We start from the raw sequence: 17,742 nt of genomic DNA on the forward strand, positions 1-17,742 counted from the left end.
GTATTACTAAACACAATTATTGTTTATGTTTTCAAATTTGTGGCAACAAGAAGTATTAATAAATTTCATTTCTGTTTTCTATTTTCACTCAAGAAAGCAAAATCATGTTTCTACTTTCTTAAGACTAAAAAAACATAAAATGAAAACGTTACTAAACGCACCCTTAATGTTTACTGTAATTTGTTGCGAATAATGACATACTATTTGAATAATGCGCCACAAGTATAGTTCAAAAACATAAAACGAAAACGTTACTAAACGCACCCTTAATGTTTACTGTAATTTGTTGCGAATAATGACATACTATTTGAATAATGCGCCACAAGTATAGTTCTACCCCCCAACCCCCCCTCCCAAACAAAAACAGCGCTAAATAAGTTTTCTCAATAAGAAAAGTTATTGGGCCCAATTTAGGGGGAAAAAAGGTTACCGGGCCCATATAATAATCATCCATTTGTCCCAGATTTCATATTTGCCACATAAAATTTATAGAAGACAATGTGAGCATATTAAAAGTGTTAGGACGGCATAGAAGATCTTCATCTAGGTCATCTCCTGTGGGATCAGTGATATCGCATCTCAGTACCACGCAACTGGCTCGATGTACAAATAAGTAACTATTACTCATCATGATGCCAAGAATTGGGCTTCTAAGGAATCCCTTCCAGTATAAACTATAAACTATTACTCAACTCATAATGGACCAAGTTGACTCAATATGAATTATTTTTACTGCTATAACAACCAAAAATATTATATATATATATTAGAAACTAGAAGAAGTCACCATGGGCTGTCAACTTCCTCAAAGTAGAAAATTACTCAAACACTAACCATATCCCCACATAAGTATGAGCAGTTTTGATTCATAGTTATCAACCTGTCAAAGTTACAAGTCAACTGATTCATTTTTGGTTGTGAAATGAAATATATCCACCCAGTAACAGACCTTGATTGAGAGGGATCAAAAGAGATGGTAGCATACCCAGGCACGCACCTATAGTGGCGCTCAGTGGGGGTGCCCCACTGAAATTTTTTCCATTATATGCCCCATAAAAATCCCCCACTGAAATTACAGGAAATCCCCACTATATGACTTTGGCCCCCTTATCATTTTTTATCTCAAGAAAAAACCTCGCGCAGACACACTCCTCACGGCTTCTGGCCTTCTGCGGTTTTTCTTCCCATTACCGACCAGCACCAGCCCCCTCCCTTCCGGCCATCCACCAGTCTTTCTCTCACACGACAAACACACTTGCCATTCACCAAGAACCATAGTTTTCAATTTCAGTAGTTGGTGAACAAAACCCTAGTTTTCACAATCTTTGGCTCTGCAACTACTTCAAGTTCTCTCTAAAGCTTGTAACAAACAATTTTTCAACATTTCTCTTCAACATTGAAGGTGTAAGATTAAGGCCACAGGTACACTCTTTTCACTCATTAGGGTTCAAAATTTTGCAATCAAGTTTTATTTAAGTCAAATTAAATATTGAAATTTCTCATAAATTTGTTTATTTATTTATTTTGTTATTCACACCTATCTGATCAATTGGAAGTGTTTTTGAAAAACCTCTAGGTGGAAATCAGTTCCTAAGCACATGGAACACCAACTCAATCTACTTATTCTTGTTTTTTCTGCTTCTTATGGCTTGCTTTCTTTGAATTTTTTTCTAATAGTATAGAATATGCAATTTCTGAATATTTAATTTCTGATTTTTTTTCCCCCCGGTTACAATGCACAGGCTTACAAAGCACAATTATGCTGTTTTGGGTGATAGTTATTAGTTAGTTGCTACTTTCCTTGTGCACAATGCACAGGCGCATAATTATGCTGTTTTGTGTTTAACTCAGGTTGAATGTATAGCTCGTTCATGGGTAATAGTTAGATTTGTTTTGTGCAGTTTATGCTTTGACCATGCCTATTTTTCAACAGAGTGGTATGCTAATAAAGTAGGAATTGATCACAGGAAACCAAACTGATCAACTGATTAGTTTTCAGCATACCACTTTTTATATTTTTATACATATAAAAAACATAGAAATAGATCATTGGACATGATCACTGAATACCCTAAAATGTGCATAGAAAATGAAGCTATCATACGACGTTTTCAAAATATAAAAAGTCATCGAGGACAATTGTAAATGTACTCGATGGAATTATCAATGAACATTAAACTTCTTTTGCTTATCCCTCACATAATTTTCTGGGTCCGTCACTGAGCATACCAATGCCAGGGGAAAGAAATGATCCCAGATAATATGCCACATATATATTTCATAAATTGGAAGGGGAAAAGAAAACTGCAAAAACCTTACCATCGTGTCTCTTCAGTAGACCAGGTGTGTCTGTTACCTGCAGTATACTTCTAGGTGTAAACAAAGTTACACAGAAAAACAAAATCCACATCTTACATAAGGAGATTGACCTGAAAATTCTGGTAGGTTAAAGCAATATGGCCCATTAGGATTCCTCTAGTTGTAAAAGGGTAGTTGCAGATCTATGCGGGGAAAAGAAAAATAAGAACAGTTAGCACAAATACAATAGCTAATTGTGCACAATCAAATTGGCTGTTCAAAATTAAATCCAATATATCAGGATTGGAATTTTTGATCAAAAAACTTATGAGCATCATCCTACAAGTATCTTTTCTTTTTTTTTGATAAGTAAAATGATATAAAAGAGCTCAGAAGGGGAGCGGAACCCAAAATAAATACAAAAGCTCACAAAGGGCCACTAAGCCTTAAGAGAGGCTAGAAAATCGACAATCACCTCTTAAGATCTATGATCTCTCCCTGAAATCCAACAAAAAAGAGTAGAAAGAATAGAAAACTTAAGCATAGAATTCGACATCTCCTTCCCCTCAAAGTATCTCATATTCCTCTCAAGCCATAAACAGCACCACACACAGAGAGGCGTAGCACTCCAAGCATCCTGAATATGGGCCCCCACATGGCAACCTCTCCCAGCCTCAATAAACCCTCTAGTAGTTCCCGGCATAACCCAGAGAATCCCAAACAAGCCAATCATCAAGACCCAGCAATCTCGAGCCACGGTACAATGAAGGAAAAGGTGATCCACTGTTTCCTCATCTCGAAGACACATATAGCAACGATTAACCACCACCTGGTTTCTCCTTCTCAAGTTATCTTGGATTAAGATCCTTCCCAGAACCGAGGTCCACGCAAAGAAAGCCACCTTGAGAAGAGCCTTAGAGCGTCAAACAGACTTCCAAGGAAAGCAAACTCTAAAATCATCCGAGAGACACCTAAAGAAAGATCTCACCTCAAAACGCCCTTGAGAGTTGGCAGCCCAAGTCCAACTATCAGACTCCTCAACCACAATCCTCTGTCGATACAGTAACTCTAAGAAACGAATGGCCTCCTTAATCTCCTAGTCCCGAAACAAGCGCTTGAATCGAACATCCTAAACCAACCTACCACTATCAAGATGATAACAGTTGACCACCAAGGCCTGCCTATCCAAAGCAATCTTGAAAAGCTGAGGAAAAGCAAGAGCAAGAGGAACATCCCCACACCAAACATCCTCCCAAAAACTAATCCTCCTCCCATCCCTGAGTCGAAACCGAACATGTTTGGAAAAGAGATCCCACCCCTTCCTAATAAAATTCCTAACACCCCCCCCCCCCCCCCCCCCCCCGCGAAGACCCCCTCACTTCCAAAGAGCTCCAGCCACCTCTCAACTCCCCAAATTGACTGCCACGACCCGCCTCCAAAGCCAGTGTCTCTCCACACCAAACCTCCACAACCATTTCCCAAGGAGGGCCTTATTGAAAGGCATCAGTCTACGAAGACCCAAACCTCCAATCCGAATCAGCTTACAAACCTGCTCCCAACGAACAAGATGAAACTTGAACTCTTCTCCTCTACCCCCTAACAGAAAATTTCGCTGCAACCTCTCAATCCTCTCCGCAATTGAAGAGGGAATCTGAAAAAGAGAGATAAAATAAGTGGTTAGGCATGATATGGTGCTCTTGATCAGAGTGATCCAGCCTCCCTTGGAGAGATACTGCTTCTTCCAGCCCGCCAACCTCCTCTCAAACCTATCCACCACTGGGTCCCAAACCCCCACACACCTCGAAGGAGCTCCTAGAGGCAACCCAAGGTAAGAGATGGGAAAGGAGTCCGTACGGCAACCAGGAATGTCAGCAAAAGCCTCTAACTCAAGGACTTCCCCCACCGGCACCAAAACGCTCCCTCCGACATTCACCTTAAGGCCAGAGACAACTTAGAACCAAATCAGAACGCATCTCAGAAATCTAAACTGGGACACGTTCGCATCACAAAGAACTAAAGTGTCATCAGCAAACATCAAATGTGAGATCTCCAACTAGGAAACAACATCCTTTCCCACCCGAAAGCCTTTCAAAAAGCCCAACTCAATCACCCTTCTCAACAATCTACTAAGGGCCTCCATCACAAACAAAAACAAGAAGGGAGAGAGCGGATCCCCCTATCTTAAGCCCCTCGAGCTAGAGAAAAAACCGAAAGGAGCTCATTCACAATAATCGAAAAACAAGCACTAAAAATGCAAAAGTAAATCCATCTCCTCCACCTATCACCAAATCCCATCCTCTCCATCAGGTAAATAAGGAAGCTCCAACTCACATGGTCATAAGCCTTCTCAATGTCAAGCTTACACAGACTTATCAAAAAAAAAAATGTCAAGCTTACACAGAACTCCCGGGATCCCACTACACAGCCTGGAATCCACACACTCACTGGCAATAAGGACTCAGTCCAAAATCTGATGGCCTCCCACAAAAGCATTCTGAAAATCCGAAATAATGCCATTCAACACTTTCCTCAGTCGAGAAGCAAGAACCTTTGCCAACAACTTGTAGAAACACCCCACCAAACTGATAGGGCCACCAAACTGATAGGACGAAAATCTCTAACATCCAACACCACCCCCCCCCCCCCCCCCCCCCCCTCTCCCCAAACAGATTCTGTGAACAACTTCTCAAAGAACTCAGTAAAGCCCTTGTAGACCTTATCCTCCTTGCATAGAATCTCTCCCTCCACCCGAATTCTCACAATATGATTGCCCCTTCTATGAGTATTGGCCAATCTGTGAATTTTTTTTGTGTTTTTGTCCCCCTTCTTAAGCCACAAAGCTCTAGACTTCTGTCTCCACGAGATCTCCTCCATGACTGCAATCTCAGCAAAATCCACCTGGCACTACACCCTTCTAACCTTCAGAGAGTCCACCAAGTCCTCTTGGCCTTCCATCCGGTCAATATCAGCAATCTCAGCAAGAATCCAAATTTTCCTCCATTCCAGATTCCCGAAAACCTCTTTATTCCAAATCTTAAGATTCCCTTTTAAAAGACGCAAACTGCCTGCAAGCACATGACTTGGGGCGCCAACCACCCCAAACCCCTCCCACCAAAGGCGGACCCTTTCCAAAAAACCCTCAGCCCGAAGCCACATATTTTCGAATCTGAACGGAGAACATCTGCTACGCAACCCACCACAATCCAACATCAACGGAACATGGTCAGAGAATCAGAAAATCTTTCCTCCCACTCCCCGACACAAGAAATCTGTCAAGCCGAGAAAGAGTAAGGGAGATCTGCCACTAGACCAAGTAAACGGCCCTCCTTCCAAAGGCAAATCCACCCAACCCAAACTCATCAATAAACTCCAAAAACTACTCCATGTCAGACGTCCACCTACCCCCCGTAGACCTCTCAAACGGAGAGCGAACAACATTAAAATCCCCTCCAACACACCATTGCAGAACCCAACGACGTCTAACCTCCCCCAACTCCACCCAAAGCAAATGGCGCTCACTGACCTTCGTAGGACCGTAAACACCAGTGAAAACCCAATGAACACCATCCTCCAACAGAGAGAGAACACACGAAACAAAGAAACTCCCAACCTGAGAGTCCACCAAAGACACCCATCTGTTATCCCACATGATCAGGATGCCCCTCGAAGAGCCAACAGCATCCAAAGCCATCCATTCCACAAATCTCCCTCCCTATAGGCTTCGCACCATCCTATCTGACATCGATGCGAGCTTAGTTTCCTGTAAACACCACATGACCTCCCCTTTTATGAATAACCGACTTCACCACTTTTCTTCTAACTGGGTTATTGAGACCCCAAACATTCCATGAAATAATTCGTAGCTTCATAGGAGCTGAAGAAGCAAACCCACCCCTCCTTCCACTATCTCTCTCCCTGGATCCCTTACCACCTCCTCCACCTCCTCCTCCACCCCTTCCCTACCACCCACCCTTTCCCTGAGATGAGAATTGAGAACATCAGTGAACAAACTCCTCGCCTCAGCCTCCCTACCCTCGAAAGACACTCCCAAAAGAGAACCCACATCCATACCTTTCTCCCTCACCCACACCTCCTCAACATCAGTCTGGCCACTCACCCATTCCCCCTCCGGAGGAACAACAGCCAACGGAAATGTCAAATTCACAGCCTGCTCTAAGTCTTCCCATGGAAGAACTTGCAGCTCCCTCCCAATCATTAAGGGCAGAAGAGGATTGCGAACAAAGACGCGTTTCAATCTCCTCATCAGACATCACACCCCTAGCATCATACTGAAAACCTTTCAACATCAAATGATCCCTAATCTCTTTCAACAAAACATTAGCTGTATCATCATCAATTCTCACCTTCACATCATGTCCCACACAAACCATAACCCCCTTACAATTATTCTCACACAGCCGAGAGAAACCCAACTTATAAACCAAGCCCCCATCATGTTTTCCTTCTAACTCCAAATCCCTCTCCACCTCTAGAACCGAGGGAGAACAACCAGTGACAGCCCCACCCTTCGCCAACCCCAAAGACTTTCTCAACCCCCCTGAGAAGGAGAAGATGCAAAAGGAGAGAAGTAATGGGGAGGAGATGCCCCATAAACGATAGTGGACTTACCTGGATCAAAACCCAACTGCATAGACGCCACCCATTTCTGTTTATCCTACCGTGTCCACCGTTTGCGAAAAGCAGCAAGAAAATCTTTTTCTTGGGCAAACGTCGTCACTGTATCAGCTCCTTTGATCGCCGATCATCCTTGAATCTTCCAGAAATAGGCAAGTCTCTGCCAACAAAAGAGGAAGACAATGGCCCAAATCCGTTATTTAAAACAGGCCCAGAGCAAGAAAACCCACCAACCGGCCCCCTTTTCAACCCAGAAGGCCCACAACCCGAACCATCTTTAACTGAATGGGCAACCGGCCCACCATCCGAACCATCATTAAAGGAATGGGTTGCCGGCCCTCCATCCAGCATCAAACCGCCAACGGGCCTTCCAACAACCGGAGGCCCCTCAAGAGGCCCACCAGAAGATGGGCAAGCCTCACAAGCAACTAAAGCCCCATTCCCCGGCCCAGTGCCAGGCCCATCATCGCGTGTGGGCTTCGGAGCCTTTCCAGCCCAAGAAACTGAAGAAGCAGACTCAGCAGAATTTGAAATCATCGTGGAAACAGTTGGTTTCCACTGTGAACGGACAATGCCTGGAAGCCAACCACGTGGATGGTCTACAATCCTCCCCCACCCACGCACTTGCTGCGCGTGGACACCACCACGAAACCTTTTCTGATCCCACCGCTGCAAAAAAGGCCGACAACCAGTCCTGGTGAAGCCTCCATTCCACTGCATCTGCCGAAGACCTTCTTGTCGGCGACGGTTCAACCCTGAAGAAAGCCCATCCCTACGTTTCTAAGTAAAGAGCCTTCTAAAACACTCATTACGGATCCACAACGCATCCCTCCGTTCCTTCCATCTCTGGAACTCAGCCATTCCCTTCTTCCCCGTGGATTCCCACCTCAACCATTCTTTTTCGTTAAGCAAGTGCGAACCATCCCCTCCTTCCAAGCTATCCGTCGTCGGAACAAGCTCGGGGTGCTTCTCCTCCCAAACAGCCACCTTATAACAGAACCGATCATCATGGATGAAAACAAATGGTGGACATTTTTAATAAATGCTCTAGTTAGTCATTAGGATATTTTTAATGATTGCCTAAATAGTTGTTAATTGTGATTAAATTGTATAAATTTTGACAATTTTACATTAGTTTTATACCTATTTTGCAAAAGACTGATTGTATAAATCTTTTTATTTATCAAAAAGTAATAATAATAATAATAAATGTACTGAATGACATCCTTTTGGAAATTTTATTCACTAGCTTTGTGTTCAATGCAGAGGGACAAATCAATACCAAGAAAATCTAAATTGAAACCTGCTCTCATGAGAAAAAGAAAGTGAAGAAACATTTCAAAGCTGAGTCTGATATCAACACCAGAGACTTTTCATAACTAAAATTAGCAAGATTAACAGTTCTAACTCAAGCAAGAGAGGACTTTAATTAGCTTGGTCAATTAATTCCTCAACTGCATTAGCTCTAAGGAATATATAACTGAAACCATTAAGAACACATAATAATCATTAATAGACGTGTCCATACCTCAGGCTTCCCTGTTGAGAGTATACGGACCAAAGATGACTTCCCCACATTAGGAGCTCCAACAAGGCAGAGTGTCGGTGTTTCTAAGTCAACAACTGGCATAGCACGCAAAGTCTGCAAATATGAATTTAGTTTCAAATATAGAGAAAAGCATATATTCTGATGGAACTTTTAGATAATATTAATATCACCAATGTAGTTATCGTAAACCAAAAAAAAAAAAACAGACACACACACAAACACACTTTATGGCACATTTGGATAAGTAGGAGGGCATGGAGAGTGAAGGATAGAGAAAAGGAAAGAAAGAAAAAATGTGTTACCCCCTATCTTGTTTCGATAAGTAAGGAATGAAAAGAAATGGACAGTATACCTCCTTATATTGTTTGGGGGAAAATAAAAAAAAGTACCCAAAAGAAGAAAGGAATGTTTTATTATACAAGTAGAAAGGGAAAATACGAATTCAGTTGTTATAAGATACAAATACAAAATGCTCCAAAAGGGCGATAAAACAAGCGTGATACAACCTTTCCACCTTTTCCTTTATTATATAACAAGCATGATAAAAACCTTTTCCACCTTTTCCTTTCTTTCCATTCAAAACTCACTCAATCCAAAAGGGGCCCTTAAGCTCGGAAAATATCAAACACAGTACGAAAAAGCTAAAAATGTAAAGATAACATATAGGACAAATGGGAAGCAATGGGTAGTAAATGGCATTAATGCACAAAGTGTGAACAAGTGAGAAATCAACACAGCATTGATATACTATATTAGAAACACAAGTGAGAAATCAACGCAGCATTGATATACTAGATTAGAAACACAAGATAAATCTTACACTACCCAGTGTTATTAAAGGCCCAAGGCGCACCAAGGCGCTAGATGTCCTTTGGAGCCTAGGCGCGAGGCACACGGCGCGGTGCTCACCTAAGTGAAGTGAGGCACACAATTGAAAATTTAAACTACCATAATAACATTCATATCGTATAAGTAATATCAATATTCTAAAAATTAATATCAAATATAAAAAAGTAAATCCATCAACTATACAAGCATCCAACAACCATAAAACAGAGCACAATTTTGTTTTCTTGAAAGGCAAAGCAAAATGTGTTTTTTTGAATGGCAAAACAAAGCACAAAAAGAAATAAATAAATATGTTAACAAAAAAAAAAAAAAAATCAGAGCCAAAAAAAAAAAGACAGAGAGGAGAACTAGAAGAAGAGAGAGATGTAAACAAACATAAGAAGAGAGGGGAGATCTAGAGGAGAAGAGAGAAAAAAGAAAAAGAAAAGAAAGAATTGACGTGGCTTCGTTGTTCATCTCTACAACTAGGGTTTCGTCTTCGTCTCACAATCTCATTCTATCGCTGTTCGGTTAACACTTTGACTCTTGAGCTTTCTTATTTTTTTATTCTTTTGTACAAAAGTTCCTTCTATCATATGTTTGGGCTTTCTTTTTTGTTTATTAAGTTGCCAAAAGTACCCTTTTTGGCTTAAGAAATAGAACAATCGTATTTTTTTTAAACAAATATCGGTGAGGCGCGCCTCACAAACAGGACGAGGTGTAACCGAGGCGCGCGCCAAGTAAACATCAGCGAGCCTGGAATGACAACAGGCGCTAAACCTGAGCCTCGAGCTTAGGCGCGAGCCTAGGCATGCCTTTAACAACACTGACACTACCTTCAACTCAAGTCCACAAATCCCTGAAAATCACATTTCAAATGAGCAGAAAAACCAGTATGTAGAACACTAAAAAATAAAAATAAAAAATAAAATTCTAACAGACAATCAAGATGGTATTGATGTACTAAAAAACATAAGATATTTTTTAAAGCAGCTGGAGGAGATGCATTATAGTACCACACAAACATGATTTCAACTTAAGATCGTAGATCCTTGACGTACTCACCCGTGTAGGGGAAATAATCAAGATTTAGATGGTTCAATTACTGCTTTATGCTAGTATATTCTCAAACACATAATTTCTTTAAATTTTTATTTAGACTATATATATAATTTAAACAGGAAAATGTTCGTGAACATGATCATTAACAGGCTTGTTTTGAGCTTGTGAATATATATATATATATATATATATATATATATATATATAATATCTAACATATAAAAGATCCATTAACCATTTAATACACTAAGACTAATTTATAAAGCCCAACCCAACCCATATATTTACACTCATTTATAAAGCCCAACCCAACCCCAAATAGTTCCATTTCATTCAAAAGCCCAATAGCTCAAGCCCATTACCATAATCAAACCCAACATACATACATACATATATATATATATATATATAGTTTTCTAAGGGGGTGAAGTTGATGGCTAGGGTTATAGTTATATGAAGTTGATGAATAGGGTTATATTTAGATGAAGTTGATGGCTAAGGTTATAGTTATAATAGTTATTACTATAGCCCTAACCATCAATTTCACCTTCTTACAATGTGAATCATGACATTTATTTAGCATACCAAGAGATTATATGTTCATTTGTGTTTATCCATTAAATTAATATAATGCTGAATTTGAAAAGGCACCTGAATTGACCTTTCCAGGATTGTGAATAACAAGTATTGAATCTCTTTTTAACTTTTTCTACCGGGTTTGATTAAGATAAGGGCAGTGACACATCCTCCGAATTCGGCGGAAGCCGAATAGAGAACATGCAAGTGGAGTTGCGGGCCCCACCACATGATGTCAGGGTGAAATCATGTGGTGGGGCCCATAAACCCCACTCACACACTCTGTCGGCATCCTCCGAATTTGGAGGATGTACCATTTTTCTTAAAATAATCATCATGTCTCATTGACCAATTTCTCTTTACTCTCTCTCTAAAAAAAACACACTCCCTCCGTCCCAAAATAGATGTCCACTTTGGGAACTATGACTCGCTAATTTTTTTAAAATTTTATTCAGACTATATATATAATTTAAACAAGAACATGTCTCTGAACATAATCATTTAAGGGTTTGTTTTGAGCTTGTGAATATATATATATATATATATATATATATATATTTAATAATAATAATAATATATAAAGATATATTTATATATGTTACACCTAACATACAAAAGGTCCATTAACCATTTAATCCACTAAGACTAATTTATAAAGCCCAACCCAACCCATATATTTACACCCATAAAGCCCAACCCAAACTTAAATAGTTTAATTTCATTCAAAAGCCCAATAGCTCAAGCCCATTACCATAATCAAACGCACCATATATATATATATATATATATATATAGTTCTCATATAAATATATATATATATAGTTTTGTAAGAGGGTGAAATTAATGGCTAGGGTTATAGTTTTATATATATATATATATAACTATTAGGCTTTTGAATGAAAAGGAACTATTTGGGTTTTGGTTGGGCTTTATAAATTAGTGTAAATATAACTATAACCCTAGCTATCAATTTCATTCTCTTACAAAACAAAACCCTAGCCCCCCCACTTCATAGTGTGTCGACGGCAAGCAAGAGAACGCACTCATCAGTAACACAAGACGTTAGTTGTCAACAACAACAAAGAAGTAGATCGTACCATCTTTGAATTGGTAAAAAATTTAAAAGAACAAAAGATGGGAACTTGAAAGTGGTGCCCTTTAGTTTGTTTCCTAACAAAAAGTTAAGTGTTCCAAATGGCATATCACCTTGGCAATGTTCAGCAAATCATTGACAGCTTTTCCTTCATGATGAAAAATCTCTTCAAGTTTCTTCATTCCCTACAGAATATCATAGCACATAAAATTTTCAGATATAAATGGACTTGGATGGTGGGTTGAACGAACAGGAATATAACTGACCTCATTCAATCGTTCTTCTGCTTCTCGCTTCGTTGAAGACTACAAAATTTATATGAATATCAATTAACCATTACCATACTCAACTCAAAGCATTTTAGAAAGCAATTGAAATAGGGGAAAAAAAAAAAAAAGTAATCACTATTCAGCCTTCAAGCAAGTTAAGAAAAAAGGGAAAAACAAAAAGGGCCATTCAAAAATGAAAAGACAATTTTTCAGTACCAAAAAAAAAAAAAAAAAGAGTAGTTGGAAACTTGGAACATACAGGAGAAAAATTTCCATTAACAAAAAGAAGAGAAGCAAATGAAGAAAACCCATTCTCAGGAAATAGAAGGAACAAAACAGACAAACAAACAACTATGCAAAGTAAACCTAATAAGACATGGAAAGAAGGAAACTTTCTTTATAAGATTCCATAGTTCTGGCTTCCTTTGTAGCCAAGTGATCAACCTTCTCAATGGCCAAACTAAGAATCTATGTAAAATCCTGAAAACCTTCCAATGAAGCTGGACTATGCATCAACAAATCTTAGATAAAACAAAAAAAAATCATTGCCTACCAACTCGGCCCGAATTTCCTATAGAATGAGCAACAATGTTAAAACTTTACTTGTATGATTCTATTAATTGGAGATTTGGAAGCAGCCTCCACACTACTGATCACTAATGAATGAGGCCTACAAGCAACTACCCAACTCCAATCTGATAGAATAACCCCAAAGAAGTGCCTTCAAGCTATTATCGTCTAAACTTGAAGAGAGCTAAAAAAAACTCCACCTTGTGCCCAGCCTCCTCAACAGGTCATATATATCCACAAAACCTTTTCTATTCCTTTCTTCCAAATGAGACAAGTTGCATAAAGGATTCCACAAGACCAAATTCTTATTTTATTCCCAATGCCAATAGCACAAGCAAAAAAATCAACCCAGATTTGACATCAAAGGGACCACCCAACTTATCCCAGCTAATCAGCTATTTCACATAGGCATGCAACTCAGGTGGGCTGAACAGGTTGAGGGAACCCAAGCTAAACTCAGGGAATAGACAAAGCCCAAGCTTGATCAAGCGTAAGCTCCAACTTAATAAGTCGAGCCCTGACCTTCCTGAGCTCTGGTTAAGTTCAGGTTAGGCTCTGGTCGGTCAGGTTAGGCTCTAGTTATTAATATTTTAATAATAACACTAACAACCAAAATAAACTAAAAAAACCGGATTCAAGACTTCAAGCTGGGATCAGGTTGCCTGACAACTCTGCCACATACTCAACCTGGATTGAAGTCGGGTTGAAATTCCAACCCAAGCACAACCTGAAAAACAAAAAGAACTGCTGAATCCCGTCCAAATACAGGATTGAATTCAGGTCAAGCCATCTAACTTGCAGCCCCAATACTAAAGAGTTATTGCCATGGCTAATTGCATGCAAGATCAGTGAAATGAGCAAACGTTGAATAGTATGATCATTGAACTCACAAGCCACAGCAAATATATTTGTCTAGGGATTCCAAAAGAGCTTGATTGGGAACGAGATAAGATTCGCACACATGAGTTGCAAATGCTTCAGCGTTACTTTTGGAGAAGATAAAAAAGAGAAATAAAATTAGGAATTTTAGTAAATTAGGGTTTTTATTTATGCTTATTGTTATTTTTGGTAATGTTTGAATTTTAAGGTTATTTTGGCATTTTTATGTTTTAGGGTTTTTAGGGTTTGTTTACTAATTTGCCTATATAAAGGCTCCTATGTAAACAGACAATTTAGTTTTTGAGTATTGAATAATATTGTGAGTTTGAGAACTCTCCTGTGTCTTCTTCTCCCTCGGTGTTCTTGCATTCCTCAATCCCTCTGTCCATTCAACCTATTCACTCTAATTTCTCACCCCCTTCATCTGTCTCTTCACCCCTTTCTTCTACTCGCATCTCATCTTCTCATTTTCCTCCCCTTCTTTCTTTCTGGTTCTAAATCAAAGTAAATACAAGGCTACCCATCCGGAATCAGAGTTTCTTGGTTGGAATATGTAATGAACCACTCCACCACATGGTATGATATATCTCATTATTATTGACCATCCTACAAGACACTAACTAAACTAAGACCTTATCATGAGGGGCAACCTTCACTTACAAGCCAGTGAGCTAGAGAGAATGATGGAACTAAAGCAGAAATTGTAGCAACACTAGGAAAAGAAGTCACTACAATAAATAAATAAATAAAAATAAATAAATAAATAAATAACTAACATCATTCTCCAAGAGGAGGAGAAACTTGAAAATTAAAGGTTGAGGGAGAATTAAGCTCATGGATGTTGAGGTTTTCTGAAAATCAGCGTTCCAAAAGATTGATTGTGTTGATTTATCCGTGAGATTGGTACCATCAGCTCCCTTAGATCTAAACACATTAAAAACTGAGGAAAATGACACTTTAAGAGGTTTTCCCCCGAATCCCAAAATTCTCCTAATAGTGAACTTTCAATCCTTCTCCAACAAAGAACCGAGTATGATGGAGAAGTTCTGTGAGCCCTTGGAAGAGAGCTTCACAAGGACAAAGGTGCATCTCCCAACTGAAAAATTTTGTTTTTGACAATGGCACTTCCATTTCAATAGAAAATGTCAAAATTCATTTGTCACTTAATAACTGGTCAGGTGAATACCATTTACATCTCCTCGAAAGATGTGGATTAGTGCAAATTAAGAAAGAGCACAAAACCAAGTGACCCCCTACCAACCTTGTATCCTAAAACCATGATTTATCAATGGATAATAGGCAACCACATAAATATGTGGGGATAACTATGAGGCCAAAACAAAATGATACTGGAATTTGAAAGTAAACAAAGATCAGAAGAATGAAATCTTTCTATAAGATCTGAACAACTACAGACTGGAATGAAATCTTTCTATAAGATCTGAACAACTACAGACTGATATGAAAAAAGCTTATTTGCATCAATTCATATTTAACCAGTTAAGAGACCAGGAGCACCATGTTGATGATACAATAGTTTTTAGTTCTAATTGAACAAGCATTACAACCTTAGCACAGAGAGAGGCGTGTTCCTTTCCAACCGATGTCACCTTCTTCCTCAAAGCATCAATTTTTCGCAACACCTGACAAACCATAAGGGAATCCACAATTTACATAAAAATTATAGCATAGAGTACAAGGATTTTGACACATAGTCATGACATAAAGAGAAAATAGACAAATATTAATGCTTTGTGAATCCAAAGATCATTTGTAAAGTACAACAGTTGCGCGCAAAGAAAAAGGAGTCCTTGAAGAAACAAATTCAATTTCTCATTTTCTAAGCATGAAGCATGTATACTTCCAATTTGTAATAGCCTATATATTATTACAATTATTTACTGAATCTAGTACTGCAATATCATGAATCCCTTTAACAGTGGATACGAGAAGCGGATCCTTCCAAGGGTAAACGAACCATTGCTATATGTTCCAAGGACCCTAAATAAATGACATGTGGACAGCAATACGGTTGATGATTACCTCTTCATAGTTCCCATCTCCAAGAGTCAATTCAATAAGAGACCGTTCGTAAGGATGCAAAAACTTTTTGTTTGGGAAGCTCTCCTTATACATCCTTAATGGAACAGCGAGCTCCTAAAGATGGAAACATGAAGCCATGAAGTCAACTTCAAGCAGTTCACTCATATAGCAAGTAGAGAATAAAAGATTTATTATGCTCAACTAACATAATGGATATTTAAGTTACCTTCATCAGTGCATCAAGTTGCTTTGCGCCTCTATTTCTCTCTCGCTTTGCAATATTGGAAATGCCTAAATGCACAAATTAAATGTCACATTTTGCAGTTGGCTCAACCAAGTTATAATGCAATTGACATCTAATTTGATTCAGTTGTCTAATATTGAATTGGAACATGCCAACCCAAACATTACCCCTTGTAGGTAAGACCCTCCTTGCCTTCCTCAGTGCCGAGTAAAGAATATCAGTAGGTGGCATCACCATAGGTAGGTTTTGAAAAGCACCAACAGTTTCAACTGTAGTCAATGCTTTGTCCTGGAAATGAAATAAAAATCATCCAATTCTTTCCTCCAGTTATTCAAATCTGATAAACAAACATTTAGAGAGTGCAAAAGCAATGAACTTGAAAAGCAAACAAGCAAGTTGAAAAGTATACCTAAATAAGACAAACCGAAAGCAAATTCATACAACGCTTCCGAACTTTGAGAAGAATTTATATTGGACACACTCCTCCCCAGGCTCCCCCTCCCTCTCCCAACTCCCAACCCCCACTCAGAGAAGGGAGGGGGGAGAAAGGTCTACTTCCCTAATAATATAAATAGTAATTGTTAAATTCATACCCTTCTGAGTCACATCTCAAGTCAAACTTCTCTATCACCTACATGTAGGGTTGCAAATGAACCAAGCTGTTCATGAACATCTCGGGCTCGGCTCGGGCTCGTTCATTAAGTAAACCAGCCGAGCTCGAGCTCAATTTTTAGGCTTGTTTAATAAACAAGCCGAGCCCGAGCAGTGTTGGGCTCGGCTCGTATAGGCTCGTGAACAAGCTCGTTTATAATGGGCTCATATGTATTTTCATTTTATTATGTTTAAAGGTTTGGCCCATACAATATATTAGTTCAGCCCACTTTCATTAATCAGGCCCAAGAGTAAGTAGCCCACCATCACATTTAATCTATCTCAGCCGTTGATTTTGGTACTCTTTAAGTGATAAGAATAACACCCTAAAAAAACTTATCAAAAAAAAAGAATAAAACCCTAAAAAGCTAGAAGACTACCGTATCATCTTCACAGCTCCACCGCATAACCCACCGGAAGCCCTCACAACAATACAGCTCGCTCCATCTCTCTCCCTTAATTCGATCAACTCCAACGTATAATCCGCTGGCCGCCCTCCACAAGCCACTCATCTCTCTTGAATGGATCTTAAGGTGAAGCAATGGTGGAAACCTTGTAAGATCTGATTTTATGTTCAAAATTTGTTCTTTCTTTTTGTATTTCTTCTTTTTTTCCTTCTATTTGGAGATTGAGATGCGATCACATGAAAGAGACGATGTTTAGTTCCTTTCTTGAATCTGGAATTAATTCTACAACTTTGGGTATATTGAATTTTTCAGCAGATGCATGTTATGGGAAATGGTCTAATTGCATAAATATGTTCTCTGAAAACATCCCTATGCAGAGTTGGGAAACAAACAAATTTGGAGGGTGTTTGTAACCGAGCCCGAGCTTTTCGAAACTCTACTGAGCCGAGCCCGAGCCCGAGCCCGGCCTATCCAAGCTCACCCGAGCCCAAGCCGAGCCCGAGCACCTCTCTGGAGATAACGAGCCGAGCCCGAGCAATCCAAAGCTCGGCTCGGCTCGGTTCATTTGCAGCCCTACCTACATGTAATTGCCCTCACTATATCCTACCATTTCAGTAAAACCTATCGTCATACCATCA

General features: G+C 39.4%; 1 protein-coding gene across 2 annotated transcripts in view; it reads right to left on the reverse strand.

Annotated features, from left to right (window-relative positions):
- Positions 1-17,742, reverse strand: part of LOC132276393 (nucleolar GTP-binding protein 1) — a 33,979-nt gene that overhangs the window by 6,631 nt on the left and 9,606 nt on the right. Inside the window, exons 3-11 of one of the 2 annotated variants that reach the window (XM_059777800.1) lie at positions 16,214-16,334; positions 16,029-16,093; positions 15,803-15,916; positions 15,328-15,402; positions 12,308-12,346; positions 12,155-12,226; positions 8,462-8,575; positions 2,430-2,501; positions 2,320-2,356 (exon numbers count right to left, since the gene is read on the reverse strand). In XM_059777800.1, the coding sequence (XP_059633783.1) occupies positions 2,320-2,356; positions 2,430-2,501; positions 8,462-8,575; positions 12,155-12,226; positions 12,308-12,346; positions 15,328-15,402; positions 15,803-15,916; positions 16,029-16,093; positions 16,214-16,334 (709 nt within the window). The remainder of the gene's footprint in view (positions 1-2,319; positions 2,357-2,429; positions 2,502-8,461; positions 8,576-12,154; positions 12,227-12,307; positions 12,347-15,327; positions 15,403-15,802; positions 15,917-16,028; positions 16,094-16,213; positions 16,335-17,742) is intronic. The other variant, XM_059777801.1, reaches the window with a different exon arrangement.

Source organism: Cornus florida, unplaced genomic scaffold (genome assembly GCF_030987335.1).
Source record: "Cornus florida cultivar Cherokee Brave unplaced genomic scaffold, ASM3098733v1 CherokeeBrave_3.0.0_Hap2_Chr10, whole genome shotgun sequence".
NCBI lineage: Eukaryota > Viridiplantae > Streptophyta > Magnoliopsida > Cornales > Cornaceae > Cornus > Cornus florida.